The following is a 19,509-nucleotide window of genomic DNA, read 5'->3' on the forward strand; positions in this document are numbered from 1 at the left end:
GGGTCCTCCTTGAAAATTCTCGTCACAACTTTAATATACGTATAAATTTCGTTACGCCACGGTATACGGCATAAAATAGATGTGAAAACGTGGTGGATGGTGGAGGAAGAAGCAATTTTGGATTCGAGTAGTGTGTAGATCCCCATTTAAGCACACACTTGGCCATGTCAGGCACGATCTTTGAGGGTACCCTTGGACATTTTCGCCACCACTTTAATATAGTCTAACGTTTATTATGCCAAGGTATACGGCGTATATTATATGTGAAAAGATGGTGGATGAAAGAAGGAAAAGCAGACGTAAAGTCGAGATTTGAAGATACCATCTGAAGTCACCCCAATCACTGCAATTCTGATAAACACTTACGAGTTAAAAACACTTTTGATCGCCAGTAGATCACATTCATTAGTTACACAAATTCACTGCATAGATTTTGTACGGTTGTGTATGTTCTTATGCCTATTGAGATCTCGATTTCGTATACATTTGTAGTCGCACAAATCGCATTTGAAGGGCTTTTCGCCACTATGTATCAACTGATGGCGTTTCAATTTCGTAGACTCCGTGCATCTATAATCGCATTCACTACACATAAACGGTTTCAACCCCGAGTGGATCATTTTGTGTCTGTTTAGATGAGACACGCGCGTGCACGTATACTCGCAAACGTCACATTTGAACGGTTTCTCCCCGCTATGTGTCATTCTGTGCGTCTTTAGGTCATCCAAACGCTTCGATTTGTAACAACACTCGCCACAGTGAAACGGCTTGTCATCGTTGTGGACAATCCTGTGCTTTTTCAACTGCTTGGGTCCGCTGCATTTATAGTCACAATCATCGCATTTGTAACACTTTCTACTGTCTTCAATAATAGCTATATTTTTATATCTCTCCAAGGGTAGTTGCCCGGTGTCAGTATTATTTTCATATTGCGGTGTTTCGAAATGGGTTTCGACGAATAGTATAGCATTGTCTTTGATGGTGTGGATATTATCTATGGGCAGCTTTGGTGAGTTTTGTCGATCGATTAGGCAAGCGTCTCTAATATCAGACTGCAACCAAAAAAGTACATATTAAGAAAATACACACTAAAATGCAAGGTTTTTAGACATTGTCTATAGCGGGGTTTCCAAAACTTTTTCTGCAATGGAACAATTAGCAAACCCGGAAATTTTAACGGAACAATTAGTTTATTTTGTAGGTTATTTATTAGCGCAGCTAACCGTTCTGCCAATTTTGGCAACTGTCGTTAAACTGACAAGACTTGTCAGCCGGTTAGTTAAAAACAATATAGCTACTCCATCTTTTTCATGCGAACGGTGTGAGAAAAGATGGTCCTCCGTCTGTACCTAGATCATGGCCCCCACATCCCGAAGCGGGCCCCCTACTTATCGCTAAGGTTAACGGCAATGTGACGATCTACAGTTGCATATTCCAAATGGTGTTCGAGGTAAAATCAAGGGTATTTTTAGCGATTTTTTTGTATTTTTAATACATCCACTTGTTTACATTATGTTGATATGCACAATAATTATGGACATGTCAAATATCGACAATAATCAAAAATTGTAAGTATAGCAAAACCACATATTATTAAATGTTAGTACCTATGTCTGAAGTGAAAGTAAAATTTTTTTTACTATTAGCACATGTTTGTGATGTGTTTATCTCTCTTGGCTGGTCGATCTCTCACGCCGGGCCCCCGTAAGCCCAGAACCCCAGGCTAGAGGCCTGTCAGCCCCCCCTTGTGGGAGCCATGACCTATCTAGATACTTGACGTCATATACATCAGTGGATATTGATTATCACTCGCCTTTCAATATGAAGTAGATTCTTTAATTATTTTAGTTTTACTTATTTTACTTCTACTTAGTAGAAGATCTTTAAATGTGTTGCAGTCAATGACACTATTAATGGACAATGCACTCAATACAGTAGCTAGCAAGTAAATCGCGCATAGCGACATTCGCACATGCATAGGTAGACGTCACGCAATTTCAATTATGCGATATCACGCATCGGGAATTTATAGTAATATCACCTTTATTGTAATGGCGTTAGAACAGTGTTCCTAGTGTCAATGTTCATTTGAGCGAACCCGTTCGAACCGAACCATTCGGCAGACCCGACAAAAAGCATTAGGAATTTATAGCAATATCACCTTTATTGTAATGGCGTTAGAACAGATTATGCCATTCGGCAGACCCGACATAAAAGTGAGTGTCATTTTTTTTCCAGATGCTTCGTCCATATTAGTTGCAGTGTATAAAACCTTTCCAAATGGTTGCGGAACACCTATTCAGGTTCTCTGGAACTCAGGAACTCTGGTGTTCCGCGGAACATAGTTTGGGAAACCCTGGTCTATAGAAATAAAAGCGATAATCGTCTGTTTTATACACCTACAATTTCGTATAGCTATTTTGTTTTTATGCATTCCGAAATTAAAATAAGAATTATATTTAATGTGTAATAGAAAATAGTGAATCCATTTACCTGATTACTTGAATTGTCTTGCGAGTGTGAGCATTCGCCATGAGTATTTTCATACTTAATGGGGTACGTAGAGTTTTCAGCCAATTCGTCACCGCATGTTATATGTTGGAAGTCTGGTTCGCATTTAATGTTGGTCACGGGTGAAAACGTCACGGGTGACTGCAAAAAAAAAACCATCAACCATGGTTAATTAGCAAGCGTGCAATCAGTGACGTCCCGTGGGGGTAGGCAGATTGAGCGTCGTTTGGGGACGGCAATTATTCGAAGGGCGGCAAATCTTCAATCGGCAATTCATATATGTAGAAATAACTACATAAACTTTGTAGGTGATAAAGGAAATATCTTCCATGAAAAATGTCAGCTCACTGGTTGGAAACAAAATGTATTTAACATAAAATGTTTAACAGAAATGTAATTATTTTGTCGGGTTCGCGATGTCTAGTTTACTTTCGTTGTCTTTTGACGTTATATTCTTGATGACCAGCAATGACACGTGCAGATTTACGAAGTATATTTGAATTATAGGTAGGTACATACTTACCTAATTTAAAAATTATCCAAAAATATTTTTGCCAGTCACTCACGAATTTTGGAAGTTGTCAGATGTATTTTTAAATGTATCTGAAACCGTGGACTCGCAATATTGAAGCAGAGATGGCATTTAATGGTATATAATATATTGTTAGTAATGTATCCATACAATACATTTCTTAGATATTAGAGTCATGAAAGGATGATAAAAAATGCTGTATAAAAAAACGGGGCGGGATTTTGGCCCTGCCTAGGGGGCAGTTTTGTCTAGGGACGTCACTGCGTGCAATGATTGCAGCCGGGTCTATATCGGAAAAACCTAACGTGCCTTCAACAGTAGAGTCAATGTACCAGTGGCGAACAACTGAAAATAAATCTTTACGACAGCCTTATTTACAGTACTTGAATTTGATTTTTTTCATCTTCTGTATTAATAGTTACAGGCACTAAAATATAATATATTATAAGAGAAAAATATTACCTAACCGCGATTCTAACTCGGGCTAGAAAATTGTGCTAATAGAGCAGTTTGTTGTTTGTTTAGACCGCGAGACTCTCGGTATCGACCCGACGCGCCGAAATGAATGTATATTAAAAAAAACTATATCTTTGTATGGACTGGAGGGCTCAAAAGGCTTAAATACTTATACTAGTTTTGACCCCTCCATAAACTTGTATGTATGCAGTTCGTCGTATCATACTTCACGGTGAAATGTTCTATCGGAAATATATGGTCTTATATTAAAGACCGTCCAACCTCTTTCGGTCATATAGTACTGACATAAAATTCATATCTAAATAAAACACGGTTTTTTCCGGTTTACAAGTTGCTTGCTATGTTGTATTATTTGTTGGGTTAGGTTAGGTTTTCATTCTTGAATTCATAAATTTTGCCAAAATTGGCAAACATTATTGTCTACAATGCTTCACGAACAACGCGTATTTTTTTCATCTCTTTCAGATAAGAAAGCTCACGGTGAACTGTGCTACGGTGAAATGTAATTCGTACAATTTACATGTAACCAAATCATCCGGGTCACGATCTTCAGGTATGAGGTCCGGACAGAGAATAAGAAGTAATATTTTATTTACTCTAATAATTTGTATTTTTTACATTTGTAGTTATTTTGTTCTATACACAAGACTGCTATCGGTGGCTATCGACGGTAGTTTATCATATTTTTGTATTGAGGTTTCATAATTGTTACAATAAGTGTAATGTTTTAACGGCACCTCTCTTGGCTGTGCTAACTTTTAGAGCGAGATAGACAGTTTTGACTGTTTAGAGAAGACGGCTAACTTATAGTAAGACCTCAATACAAACATAATATGATAAACTACCCTCGACAACCGTCGATAGCGGATGATAGCAGTCTTGTGTATAGACTCGATATGCAGGACCCTAAAACCCTCCCCCTTGTGTGCGCGCCTTGATATTATAATATAATACAATTATAATAATAATACGGTTAAGAGCATACTTCAGTGAAACGGCAAATAATTTTCAACAATAGTCGGCACATAATCGGAGAGCGATAGTCGACCTGTAAGCACGTCAATTTGTTTTGTGAAGGCGTCGGAGGAATTAATTCTTAAATCGTGTAAAGATGACTAAAAAAACGTTACGTATTTACTCTAAAAACAAAACATATCATTGAATATAGTATTATTATTACTTAAATAACAATAAACATAACATTAAACGGACGCATGTTGAATTTTTATTACAAATTATGTTTTGTTAGTTACGCGTTGTTTGCACAATCTGCGCGTCGCGTAGTCACGATATTTTTAGACAACGCCTCAGCTGAAGTATAGCTTTAAGACGTTGGAAAATGGATGACAGACGTATTTACGATGCAATATTGTGAAGTAAATAATTTATGTAACAGAATATTCTGATACTGTCTTTGTAATTGTATGTAGTCATCGCCATCTTTAGATTAATAAAGCCTGAGCATAACTTTTTGCACAAGCAACGAGTGGTCCACTGCCATACTATTTATTTATTGATAACGTACTTCGTACTTGCAAGCAGAGTTTGGTATTCTATAATGACTGAAGAGTATAATTAATAAGTTATTAGTTATTGTCGTTTAGAATCGACTGTCACATTGACAAACGTCCTAGTGTATTATGATATTATTATACACAGAAGAAGTTTACTTACTTTGATCGTCACTTCCAATTATTATTAACACATAACCACTAAATCAGATGAACTCCAAGGTCTCAAAGGTACGTTAAAATAATCTGAAAAAAATCTGAAACTAAGAATACTCCGACAAGTGAATACGACAGACGCGCCAGTATGAGCACTCTATAGACAATGACAGAACATCCATAGACAACGGGAGGGGCGAAAGGTAGGACCAATCATGTAATGTATCGGCTTCCTTCTTCAGTGGGTTATGATGTAGTAAACAAAACTCTTGTAGAAAAACTAACCTCAAACCTGTCACCGGCATGTTTATTTCTCGTAATGTGGTCTTCTGGGGTGTTTGGGCACTTAATTGAGATGCCAGACCAAATCGGACGGTGTTGCTTATCATCCATTTCTGAATCGTTTCCATCTGGTTCATGTTTGATGTCCATTTTCCGTTTTATTTAATACTTCACGCAGGCGAGCTTGTCAAAACGTCAAAATTGAAAACAGCATTTATTCATAGACTTTAGTAGTTTTTGTATGTATGAGTTGCCATTTATAAAATACAAATATAACAGAATTATTTACAAGTAGGCGTACACACAGAAAACTGATGCGGGGTGGTCCATTTTGAAAAAAAATATCCATAATATTTTTTAATGATTTCTAAGGTGGCGAGTGACGGCGGCGTTACGAAAATCAGGTGCCGACTACTGTCCAACAAGATATTCTTGTCTACGTGTTAAAACTGTGAACTAACAAGCTCCTCCCATTTTCGATTATAGCGCCTTCCGGTTAGCGACGAGTTATCCACGTGTTAAAATTGTGAACTAAACGAGCTCCTCATATTAATTATCGACGACAGCGACTTTCGGCTTGTGCCTAAATCTTCTTGTTGGACAGTAGTACTCATAGCTTTTCTTCGCTACAACCGCAAAATAAATAGGTAACTTTTCCAAGTACATTTCCCATACCCAGATACTCCGCACTTTGAGTCTACCTCTAAACACCTGGCCTACTGTTATAGCTAAGGTTCACCTACCTACTAGTTATTATGAGCTGTCATATCTGCAAGTTGTTATTGAATGCACGTGCCTTAACTAATAATTATTAAGATCATGTCTATTTGTGTCATCCGCGCTGTCTTGTCTTTCAGAGATGCCGCATTGAAATATTAAAGCCAACATTGGATGACATTGATGGTTGTAACATTTTATGAGCGCCACGGGTCTTACCTGACATGAAAATGCCGAGAAGAGTGTGGTCAACCCGTTTAGATGTTCGACAATTAAATCATCCGGCGCTCGATCTTCTGTCATGATGTCTTGACGAAGTATAACCAAATTAGTAATAGGTATTCCATTTCCCTAAATAAATTGTATTTTTCCGTTTCTGGGTGTTTCTTTCCGAATTTCTCATATTCCCAGTTACTTTTTGTGACAATTATAGTTTTTCAACCGAAGACAATTAATAGTATTTCTCCCAAGGAGCAGAACTAACCTGCCATTGGCGATGCCAATTGGGAGGGCTATAACTCTGTTCAACCAAATCGCTTCAGATGTTGATATATTCCATCTACGTGAGGTGACTATAGGTGGACATGGTTTGGAAAAGGTTTCCGCCTCTGCTTCCGTTATGTATATGCAGACACGTCGATGCGCGACCGTCTATCATAACCCTTAAGTGTGCCAGTTCAAAGAATTTAAGCCCTCATTTTTGTCCCGAGCGGAGCCGCATGGGACTGGTGATGCAACCTTGCACCGAAGTGCAAAAATAAATGGATTTTATTTATTTATCGGCAACTTTCAAAGTGTCTTTAGTTTGACGAGTCGCAAGGGGAGTCGGGGTTGTCCCGCTCTCCGTACGCTCTGGTGAATTTAGTAAAGGCGTCAAAATTGGCCTCGGTTGCCACCATATCCGCGTGTTCTATTGGGCCCGAATGGGGTCGGACCCGGGCAAACAACTCCGCTGGTTCGAGGCCCATAAGTGGACAGTCCCACAGTACGTGCTCTACGTCCTGCTGGTCATGGTTTTATAAATTATTCTTAAAATAGGGTCCACTTAGCTCATTTGATGAGTGCTTCCATCATTTATAATTTGTAATTTTTATACGCTTTCACTTTTCATATTTTTGTCATAGGTACTGCGTACCTATATGTATTATTTTCTTCTTTACGCTGTTTAATACTATCAAATTTCTTTGTTTTAAAGGTCATGTCGTCGCTATAGGAATGGTTTGTCGAATATCCGTTTTTGTCGAAATCGACCTTTTAATGCAGAATGATTTAAATCTAAATGGACCAGAACTATCCTTATCCTTAAATTGCTTTGTAATGAATAATATATCATTCATATGCCGTAAAAACAACAATTTAAACACCTCCATGTATTTAAATATAGGATAATGCAATTATTTGTTTTTCGTTTCCTGAACATTTGAAATTTGGTCTATTCGACAAACCAATCTACGGCGACGATGTTGTGAACGCCTTAAATTTATAATTTGTAATGTTCACCATAATAGGTATGTCAAAATAAATTAATATGAATTGAATTTCAATAATATGCTTATAAATCGTCAATATTTAGGATTTAATGATGTGTTAACTAATGAGAAATGTCAGAAAATACCTACCGACTGACAAACATTTTTATTAATTTATCAATAGGTAGGTACTACCATATCAATTTCGTTTAATTCTTAAAAAAAGTACTAAAAATTGGTGACAATTAAAAGATGGCAACACTGCTTGTATACGTCATCACTTTCTATGCGTCTGACGTCTGTGAACACGGGACCGGCTTGGACGAGTCTGATATGTTTACACTTTTCATTTAATCCGAAAAATGGATATAAAATGCGAACCAGAAGAATGTAATTCCGATGGAGAAGACCACCATTGGTTTGATGTACCAATTAGGCCTCCAAACAGCCCGGATACCGTGACGTATATCAAACAAGAGACGACACACGGCACTGACAGATGCCATTTTGAGGTTAGTTTTTAAAACTATATTCCACAGAACAGATAATAAATAGAATACCGATAGGCTATATTCAATACGCCGGATATTGGTGCAGGGTTTTGAATGTGTGAGTGTAACAATGACATTATTAATGGACAACGCACTCAGTACAGTAGCTAGCAAGTAAATTCGCGCATAGCATAGGTAGACGTCACGCTATTTACATTATGCAATATCATGCATCGGGAATTTATAGCAATATCACGTTTATTGTAATGGCGTTAGAACAGTGTTTCTAGTGTCAATGTTCATTTGGGCGAACCCGTTCGAACCGAACCATTCGGTTGACCGACAAAAAGCATCGGGAATTTATAGCAATATCACCTTTATTGTAAATGGCGTTAGAACAGATTATGCCATTCGGCAGACGCGACAAAAAAGTGTCATTTTTTTTTCCAGATGCTTCGTCCATATTAATGTCATTGCCTACGAAAATGAAGCACGCATTATGCACGTGCAATAGTGTGTGTAATACACCAACATTAAATGAGCGTAAATGCATAAACCGAGAGCAGTTTTCATATTCGACGTACAACGTATTCTTGACACGTGTGTCAGTTTAACCCGGATTCTTCCTTATTCGAGTCGGTTACCTGCTATCGCCTTACCCGTTGTGTATTTCAGTTCCCATTATTTCTGAGTTCCCTGTTATATTCAGATAAACGGGTCTTGTGACTAGTTGTCCGCCGTCGCGCGCTGCCATCTGTCAGTGAACGCAGTGTTGCCAACCGAACTATAATTATAGTACATTGTGGTAGGCGTACTATTAAAAAAAGTATAGTACCTCAAAAATACCACAATTTTGAAAAATGGAATTAATAATTGAAGATCTTGGCATAAAAACAGCAAATGTCACAAAACACTTTTTTTTCAGGAGAGGGTAAAAACATAATATCTTGGTTGTGAAATTTTTTTTTATTAATTTGACAATTAGAAATTATAGAGAAATTGTATATGCACTATATGAATGTAAAAAAAATATTAAATTTATTTTGGGTAAATAGATATTTAAAAAAGAATGAGTGTGACATTTGCTGTTTTTACACAATTTTTGGACATTTGTTGTTTTTATTGCAAAATTGAAAAGATCGAAATGTAAATAGTACGACTAAAACTATAATTTTATTAAATAAAATAAAGAATATATATTTCTGTTATTTTTAAATCATAATACAACTTTTAATAAGGTTTGGACATATTATTTATCTATTAACAAACGACTTCAATGTTTCTAAAAAATCAAGAATTAAATATTTGAAAAAATGTTTTAATCATGTGCGGGTTAATACTGATTAGCTTCATATTATTATTATTGATTTAATTTAATAAAACACATTTTTTAGAACCTACTTATTCCACTTTTAATAAATAAATCTGGACCGGCTTTGTCCGCCTCTGTTTTTCTGCCAACTGTTTTCAACAGTTGAAAATGTCTCTCTAAGGCGGGCGAAACCTATCCAGATTTCTTTATGAAAAGTGGAAAAAGTACTAAAAAAATGTGTTTTATTAAATTAAATCAATAAAACAATGGATTTCCACCATGGATTGATAGTTAACACGAAAAATGAAAACCAATTAGCCTCGTCTGACACCTTCACTGCAAATTAAACGATACATTTATTGGGTTTTGTAAATATTTAGCTAATTTTAAAATATTTTTTTATTTAGCTCCTTTCAATGGAACTAATCCACCATTATGTTGTTTTAAATGCAATCGTGACTTGCATTTGATTTTTATTCACTACATTGAATCTATCCCACAGCCTAGAGAGAAACTGAAATGTTCGCAAGGCACTTCTCCCTTACTAGCCTGGTCTATTTTGTACATTATTACTAGCCTGAAATGCCAAAGTTTTAACCTATATTTCATATTAAAAAAATCTTTTTCTCCGGTCTCTTTAGATTTTATAATGAAGGGCCCAGAATTTTCCTTATTGCATCCAACTGAACAATAATGAAAGTCACCGTTATTTGGTAAAAACGTTGCATGGTTTTGTTCATTTTTCTCTTTCAAGACGTTTCAGATGTCTATGCTAGTAATATCCATGATAAAATATAAAAACAATCATAAGAAAACGTTATAAAAAGCAATAATTAAACGAATCAAGGATAATTTGACAGCTCAGACACTAAATTGTATGGAATGTATACTAACATTACTAACGCCGCCTGGTGATAAAAGTGTAGAACTACTGGACCTTTGCTGTTTTCACACAAAAATGCCTGGACTATTGCTGTTTTTAGAAAAGTGGCATATTTTTGAGAGCAGATTTGAGGGTCTTATGATTTTTTTAAAAAATATATCTTTGCACAGTTGTATGTAATCATACACAGGGAATATAGAAATGCAATAAAACGAAAATGGAAAAAAGTGGACATTTGATGTTTTTATGCCAAGATCTTCAATTGAATTCGCCGGTTATGCGTCATGCGTCAATTACACTGAGCTACTTTACGAGCTGTTTCTTGGCGAATTTACAATCTGCCTGTAAAGTCGCCCAGTGTCATCATTGAACAAGCTAACAAGCAGATTGTAAACAATCTACCGAGAAAAGTTGAAAGCCGGTCAACTTTACACGCTACACGTCGGCGTGTGGGCCTACTTCGTCTGCGCAGTAGAGCGTAGTAGCAACCTCCCGGTAAAAAAACGAACTACGTTCTGTCATAATAGTCGCTGGCTTGTGGCTTCTCAGCGAATGGAAAGTTTTGTGTGTTATCATCACAATCGCAGTAGCTGAATCGCCCGCTTTTAAATTCGCCAACAAACAGCTCGTAAAGTAGCTCAATGTAATTGACGCTTCAATTACAACTCTATTACATGGCAAACCCTTGTCTGTCGCCTTATCCACTTGTGGGGTTCGATGTGTGTTACCACTGTGGGAGTCGTACAGTGATGCCAACCGTACTATAATTATAGTACAATACTTTAATTTAAATTCCGTGGAAAATGTAAAATACTATAATTTCACGCAAAATATACCAAAATACTATAATTTTAAAGGATGCAAGACAAATAATGTTCCTGTACTATATATTTTTCAGAAATAATATAATTTTTACGCCTTTGTACTATAATCAGCATAGAAAAATATGGCAACACTGAAGTCGTAGGTCATGGTGTTGAGGATGATGATGAGAGGTCGAAAATGGATGCAGGAGCGAGCTTTATTTGCAGCGTAAACAGTCGGTACAAGAGTATGTTACAGTAGTTATGCTACGAGGGTGGGTCAATAAGTCCTTAGAAAAGCCGACAAGTGGCGCGACTAGTACTGTAAGCGGTTTGTTTTCATGCAGCGGCACTACCGATTCAGTATGCTGCGAAGTTTCAATCAGATTGGTCGGGTTGTTGTGTGTTTTTCGTACATTTAAAAAAAAAATTTGCTTGTGGAAAATGGAAAAATGGAAAATGGAGAAAATTGAGCTTAGAGCTGTTATTAAACATTTTAATATAAAAGGGTTAACAGCAAAGGAAATAAAAAATGAGTTGGATTTAGTTCACGGCATATCTGCTCCTTCACTTGCAACTATTTATAACTGGTTAAATGAATTTAAACGTGGTCGTACATCAACAAAGGATGAACCACGCTCAGGACGTCCTGTAGAGGTGACTACACCAGATATGATCAATAAAATTCACGATATGGTGTTAAGTGACCGAAGATTAAAGTTGAGTGAGATAATTGAGGTTACAGGGATCTCAAAAGGTAGCGTCATTTCTATTTTACATGACAAATTGGGCATGAAAAATATTTCTGCAAGATGGGTGCCGCGTTTGCTCACAGTCGACAATAAACGCAATAGGGTGGTGGCCTCTAAAGCCCTGTTGTCGCTCATGCAACGCAATCCGGATGAATTTTTTCGTCGCTTTGTGACTGTAGATGAAACATGGATACACCACTATACTCCCGAGACGAAAGAACAGTCAAAGCAGTGGATTGCGAAGACAAACCATGTCCAAAGAAGGCGAAAACCGTAAAATCAGCTGGTAAGGTTATGGCTACTGTATTTTGGGATGCACGTGAAATTATTTTCGTTGACTATTTGGAAAAAGGAAAAACAATAACAGGGGATTATTATGCATCTTTATTGGACCAGCTAAAAAACGAAATTGAAGAAAAATGGCCTCATTTAAACAGGAAAAAAATCCTCTTTCATCAGAACAATGCCCGTGTTCACACATGTTTACGATCAATGGCTAAAATTGAAGAATTAAAGTTCGAATTGGTCGACCACCCACCGTATTCGCCAGATTTAGCCCCCAGTGACTTTTTCCTTTTCCCAAACTTAAAAAAATGGCTAAGTGGACAAGGTTTTTTTGCAAATGAAGAAGTCATCGATCGGACAAATGCTTATTTTGAGGACCTTCCGAAAACTTATTTTTCTGACGGTTTAAAAAAAATTGAGAAACGTCTAACCAAGTGTATTGAGCTCCAAGGAGATTATGTTGAGAAATAAAAAAAAAATACAAAAATAAAAACTGTTTTAATGCTTTTTTCTAAGGAATTATTGACCCACCCTCGTACAATACTTATGATAATGTTCCGAGGTCCGAATCTCGGTACAATGAGATGTTGTGCGAAGCGATATAGAGACAGATTCTAACAGGCCGGGAACTTAAATTCGAGTGATATTTTTGATGAATTATTATTCGGTATTTATACAATCAAAATAATATCTAAACATTGTAATTTATTAAATAATGACACTTGCGTCAATGGAATTATAATTGATGTAATATAATTTGACACTACGAAAAATAGATATTTAATTTGTAATTATATATCTCTACACACTCATTCCTATTTTTGTTCTGCTTTTATACTGAACTACAAATGACTAGGGACCGAAAAAGTGGACCAGTCTCAGCTGATGACGCAATAAATGCTGTATCATTTATTTCAGAACTCTGCAACAGATTCATCCAAGATAAAACATGAGGCCGATTTTGAGAGAGACTACGTCAAATGTGAGTTTGCTGAGGACGAAATCCGCCCATTTGACTGTGAAGAACCTCAGGCTGGATGTTCCTATTCGAGTTACAGGCCGGTCGAGCAGGTAAATGCTATTGGATTTTATTTATCATAATAATAACGTCTCTTTATTGGGTTGTCTTAAGGGCGGATATGCTCAGCGTAGGTCAAAATGGAGCTTTTATTGCATTTTCAAAGCATGATCCTGGACATTCCTTAAACGTTGTAGATAATCTATTTATATAATTTTGAAGCCTTATTATCCTTTATATTTATTTTAAACGTTTGATGACTGCATAAAGTATTTTTATTGCATAAAATAGTATTCTTTTATACCTCTCGCTCTAATGTTTTAGAATATAGTCATATTTCAGTACATGCATGTGCAGTGGTGTTAAGATTTTTTACATTTATTAATTTTTAAACGCATTTATAAAACCATCAGTATAATTTATGTCGACATTATTATAGTGAAATATTTACGATAAAAAAATATATTGATAATCTCTGTGATCCCAAATTTTACAAGAATTAGGCATTTATTATTCAAAAAATGGGCAAGATTAACACATTTGAAAATAATTCTAAAGATACTAATTATAAGCTATGTTTTTGATCATTCAAGTGTGATAAACATCTTACGAATAATGATTGCTTTATAATAAATATTGACCTAAGAATAAGGTAGTGTTTTTTTTAAATACGCCATTTTTTTTTTGGCATTCCCCAGTAGTTAAGCTACAACATACAGCCATAGCCATAAATTGACAAACTATAATTGAAGTACAGAAAGTTAACAGAAAATTTAAAAACGTTGTATATAAAAAGTTCTTTTTATCTTGTAATTATTCGAACTTGCTTTATATACTATCGAAAATCTTCATATACTGTGCACTGCACTACCACCGTAATTCGTAATTCAGTGGCCCAACCTGTCTATAGTCGGCCTTGATACACACCTGTTACTTTTTCAGAAAACTGCAGCGGATCTCATCAATATAAAATCTGAAACTGATTTTCACCGAGTCGATTTGAAACAGGAATTTGTTGAGGACACGTTACTGCCATTCAATTATGAAGATGCACAGCCTGGATGTTCATATTCGGGATACAGTCCAATTAATCAGGTATTTCTACGTTTCTGTTCTCGCATTTTAGTAGTATGGACCAGTGTTTCCGCCTCTGAAGTCATGAATACGCGTTCCATTCCCGGATATGGCAAAAACACAGTTTTTTAATTCAATCTCTATTAGATGCAAAATATGCGTTAGACCATTGTCCACTGAAGAAGGAAGCCGATACATTAAACGAGTAGTCCTACTTTTCGCCCCACCCGTTGTCTATGGATGACCTGTCATTGCCCGTCATTGTCTATAGAGTGCTCATACTGACGCGTCTTTCGTGTTCACTTGTCGGAGTATTCTTAGTTTCAGATTTCTTTCAGATTATTTTAACGTAACTTAGAGACCTTATATGTTAAGTGTATCAAACTCTGCTTGTAAGTATGGAATATTGAACGAACCGGAGCCTAGTTCAACCTAGTTAACTAATAGTATGTGTATTTTATAAAAATTAGTGTGTTACATTTTTTATTATATGGCATATCTAGCTTAGACGGTTAGATTAATATGTCCACAAGACGGATCGATAATTTAGGGATTTTATGAACCGGAACGTCGCTCCGGTGCGCTCCAGTCCATTTCTAACCCTGAAAACTCCATATTATTTGTTATTATCTGTTAAATCTACTTGGTCATTTTTTCGTGAGATTTGAACCATATTATTTATGTTGTTTTTACGAATAAATTAATTCTATCTCTCACGCTTGAAGACGTTACATATCCTATCATCCGGGGGCTCCGGGTGCGATCCCAGTGAGGTCACAATATATAAGTATATGATTTTCTCAAGCCTGAGCGTGTGATTGTTTCACTTGTATCACTTACTACACTACTGTAAAAAAATAAACATGTATATATATTATATTCCTACAGTGTCGTGGACCCCGGGTTCAATTTCGGGATTTGGCAAAAAAAAATCAGGTTTATTAGGTTGATCAAGTGGCTAACATACATTTCTTGTAAAAACAAAATTATAAAAAAATAAAAAACACATTAATATCTTGGTTCTATCCTAGTTTTTACTTTCTTTTCTTCTTTCGACCATGTCCGATCCTAATAGGATCATATGGGCCTCCACAGAGTAGAGGTTTGTATTAACAGGTTTTGTTTTTTACGAGAAATGGATGTCAGCCACTTGCTCAACCTATTAGGTCCATACCCTGACTCACACACAAATTGAAAAATAATATATGTACTTGCCAGACCCAGGATTCGTACCTGGGACCCACGGCGTGATAGTCCAACGCTTAAGCCGCGCGGCCACAGTGGGTGTCAAGTTGTCAGTTTTAACAGTTATTATAAATACCTGTTTTACATATATTTACAATTGTATTAAATATCATTTGTATTAATTTCTTTACAGATCTCATTTCAAAAATGCAATATCACTTCTAATGTGACAGATGCTCCGTCAATGTTGCCTGGCTACAATTTTGGAAATACAAGACATGAAATAGAATTTCACGAAAATGACTTAAAAAAAGAAACGTGTTTAGCATCTGAGAAAGAAATTTGTTTAAAAGTGAATAAAACACCATTCTTTGACAGGAATTTTATATGCGATGTCTGCTTCTCTATTTTTCCAGCTGAAGCTATTTTAAACGATCACAAACTTTTACATGAAATTTCTTTCTCTGGTGATGTTAAAAATGGTGGTAAAAAGGTCTTTAAGTGCACTTTATGCCCACTCGAATGTACCAGTCGAGGAAACTTGGAAAAGCACTTAATGGTCCATACTGGCATTAAACCTTTCCAGTGCGACGAATGCGACTATCGCTGTATATCGACCACTAACTTAAAGAGACATAAAATGACTCACAGTGGTGAGAAACCATATAAATGCACAATATGTGATTACAAATGCCAACAAGCAAACGCTTTGAAGTTACACACCATGTCTCACACGGGTGAAAAACCATTTAAGTGCAACGTATGTGACTATAGATGTATAGATGCTAGTTCCTTGAAGAAACATTCACGTTCGCACACGGGAGAAAAACCCTTCATGTGCAAGTTATGTGATTATAGATGCATACAGTCCGGTACTCTAAAGAGACATCAAATGGTTCATAGTGACGAAAAACACTTTAAGTGTGGCCAGTGTGAATATAAATGTAAAAGCGGCAGTAATTTAAAAGAGCATAAATTGTCACATCTCGGCGAAAAACCTTTTAAATGCGATCTGTGTGAGTACAGGTGCACGAATCAAGGCACTTTGAAAAAACATGAAATGATTCATACTGGCGAAAAACCTTTCGTTTGTAATTTATGCGACTATAAATGCATACATGCCAGTACTCTGCGAAGGCACAAAATGGTCCATATCGAAGGAAAAGCATATGAATGCACGTTATGTGATTACAAATGTAATGAATATAGCACGTTAAAGAGGCATCAGTTGGTTCACAGTGGTGAAAGGCCGTATAAGTGTGATTTGTGCGACTACAAATGTACACGACCGATTTCTTTGAGGAAACACAAGATTATTCATAGTGGAGAAGAAGAACCGTTTAAGTGTGGGTTTTGTGATTTTAAATGTAAAAATCCAAACGCGTTGAGAGCACATAAGACTATACACAGTGAAATGAAACCGTTTAAATGTGATGAATGTAAATTTAGTAGTTTTTATGCGGATAATTTGAAGAAACATAAAAAGATTCATACGGGAGAAAAAATGTTTGAATGTAACTTATGCGATTATAAATGTTCTGTGTCCAGTTCTTTAAAGAGACATATTATGGTTCACAACCAAGAAAAACCTTTAAAATGTAATCTATGTGATTACAGATGCTTAGAGTACGGTAGTTTAAAGAGACATACATTAGTGCATAGCGAAGAAAGACCGTTTCAATGCAATATATGCGATCACAAATTTAAAAGTCAGTGCGCTTTGAAGAAGCATATAACTGTTCACAGTGATGAGAAACCCTACGAATGTAGTTTGTGTGACTATAAAAGTATACGGCCAAGCGATTTGAGGCTGCACCAGGCTGTTCATAATGATATTAGACCCTTCGCGTGCAGTTTGTGTGATTTTAAATGCAAACAGTCATCTACTCTGAAAAGACATAAACAGGTGCACAGTAAAGATAGACCATACACGTGCACACTGTGTGATTACAGTTGCAAAGAGCCAAGAACACTGCGAATGCACAACTCTGTTCACACAGGGGAAAAACCTTACAAGTGTGATTTGTGCGACTACAGTTGTATACAGCTAACTCATATGAAGCGACACAAGATGGGTCATAGCGGAGAAAAGCCGTTTGAGTGTAGTTTTTGCGATTATAAATGCACATTTTCTAGTGATTTGAAAAAACATGCGCGTACACACAGTGGGGAAAAGGTATTACAAATTTAAGAACGTACTTCAGCGAAAGGAATTTTGAGGATGCGTCTGCCACATCTGAAAAGCTTCAAGTCTCGTGACATCTCTTGGTTTAGCGTCCATACTTCCATACCATAGAAAAGAATTGAGAGAACATAACGTACCATACGCAGTCTCAGACCTAGGTTAAGGTCTCGATTGCTAAGGAGGCGTCTCATTTTGAGAAAGGCGCTCCTTGCGATCTCAATTCTAGTTTTTACTTTTTCTGTTTTAAAATTAGTTTCTGAATTAGTACAAACATATTCTTCTTTTTCTATTCTATATTCTTCTATTCGCATGCGTTCCTATTCCATTCATCCGATTGCAATAAAACTTTCGTCAGTAATTATGCCCACACCCGCGAAGGTTTCTGAATTAGTACAACAATATTCTTCTTCTATTCGTATGCGTTACTATTCCATTCATCCGATTCGATTTTAATTTAGTGTTCTTTTATTAGACCTTTACTCCTATTAGAATTACTTTCATTTTGCCATATTGTATTACACAGATATTTTAATATTAAAAAGATAATTACTTATTATCAAAAACTAAATACATGCCTGTATATGTCACACCACGAGAAATCGCACCAAAGTTAGATATTGGTGCATACAAGTTTGATACGGTCGACAGTTTCATATACCTTGGATCTCTTGTAACTCGACATAATGATATTACAGAAGAAATCAACAAAAGAATCATGTCTGCGAATAAATGCTACTTTCGTCTGTTAAGACATTTTAAGTCCCGCTTACTATCTCGCCGAACTAAAAGCACTCTTTACAAGACTCTTGTAAAGCCAGTGCTCACCTACGCATCGGAAACCTGGACATTAACTCTGCGAAATGAACGAGCCCTGAACATCTTTGAAAGAAAAATTCTCCGCCGTATATATGGACCGATCAGGGATGGCACCAATTGAAGGAGGAGATATAATGCTGAGCTCTACGGGCTGTACGAAGATTGCAGCGCAGTTCAATCAATCAAGATTGGTAGACTGCGATGGCTAGGTCATGTGCACCGTATGAATGTCAATGAACCGGCAAAGAGAGTGATGTCCAGCAATCCAATAAGACGTAGAAGAAGAGGGAGGCCAAAAATTCGCTGGTTAGATGGAGCTGCCAGTGACTGCCGTATTCTGGGGGTACCAAATTGGAAAGCGGCCACACTGGATAGGGACAGGTGGAAGGAGCTGTTGCCAGGACCCACACCGGGTTGTCGCGCCCCTGATGATGATGATAATTACTTATTATTATTTCTTAAATATCTAAGATAAATGTATCCACGAAGCGACCCTGTGCGAAGCCGGGTACTTCAGCTTGTATTATATAATATAGCTCTACCAGTAAATTATACCTATTTAATCTAGACAATTAAATAAACACGTCATGACGAGGTTCGTCTGCTTAGATAGCCATTGTCAATAATTGATTTATACTATACTCTAATTGATTTAAGTTTTGTACTATTCCATTTGAGTCGTTTTCTGCGAAAAAAACTTAGCATGTATGTACGTAGGTATGCCTAAATAATATAGGTATTTTCCTAAAACCTGAAATTTTGATGTCATAATAATTAATGCTTTCAATTTACCGATTATGAATTATACCTTAGTGCAGCGATTTCCAAACTGGGAGGCGCGGAGTGTTGCAAAGGGAGGTGTGAAAAGTTTAACGCAAATGTAGCCACAGGTTTGCAGTTTGTAAATGCATAGTTTATAAAGAGCCTGGGTCCCGGGCATAACAGATACCACGAATTTAATCTTCTTCTTCTTCTTCTTGTGCCATCCCCTAGCGGAGGTCGGCCACCATCAAGGCGATCTTATCTTTGTCGTCTGCTACCCGGAACAGT

At 36.6% G+C, this 19,509-nt stretch overlaps 1 protein-coding gene across 1 annotated transcript; it reads left to right on the forward strand.

The window, feature by feature from the left end:
* Positions 1-7,943: 7,943 nt before the first annotated feature.
* LOC147077530 (uncharacterized) lies at positions 7,944-19,088 on the forward strand. The gene is made up of 4 exons (XM_085940851.1): positions 7,944-8,167; positions 13,100-13,252; positions 14,142-14,294; positions 15,652-19,088. The coding sequence occupies exons 1-4, from the start codon at positions 8,018-8,020 to the stop codon at positions 17,647-17,649; spliced, it is 2,454 nt and encodes an 817-aa protein (XP_085796977.1). The 5' UTR covers positions 7,944-8,017; the 3' UTR covers positions 17,650-19,088.
* Positions 19,089-19,509: the final 421 nt, after the last annotated feature.

Source organism: Rhyacophila brunnea, unplaced genomic scaffold (assembly GCF_057557595.1).
Source record: "Rhyacophila brunnea isolate RB1 unplaced genomic scaffold, BYU_Rbru_1.0 scaffold_13, whole genome shotgun sequence".
NCBI lineage: Eukaryota > Metazoa > Arthropoda > Insecta > Trichoptera > Rhyacophilidae > Rhyacophila > Rhyacophila brunnea.

Excerpts from the sequence above, each read along its gene's own strand:
- LOC147077530 (XM_085940851.1), top strand. The coding sequence starts at position 8,018 with ATGGATATAAAATGCGAACCAGAAGAATGTAATTCCGATGGAGAAGAC. Across the intron at positions 8,168-13,099 it reads CTGACAGATGCCATTTTGAG|AACTCTGCAACAGATTCATC; the intron begins GTTAGTTTTTAA and ends CATTTATTTCAG. Across the intron at positions 14,295-15,651 it reads GATACAGTCCAATTAATCAG|ATCTCATTTCAAAAATGCAA; the intron begins GTATTTCTACGT and ends ATTTCTTTACAG.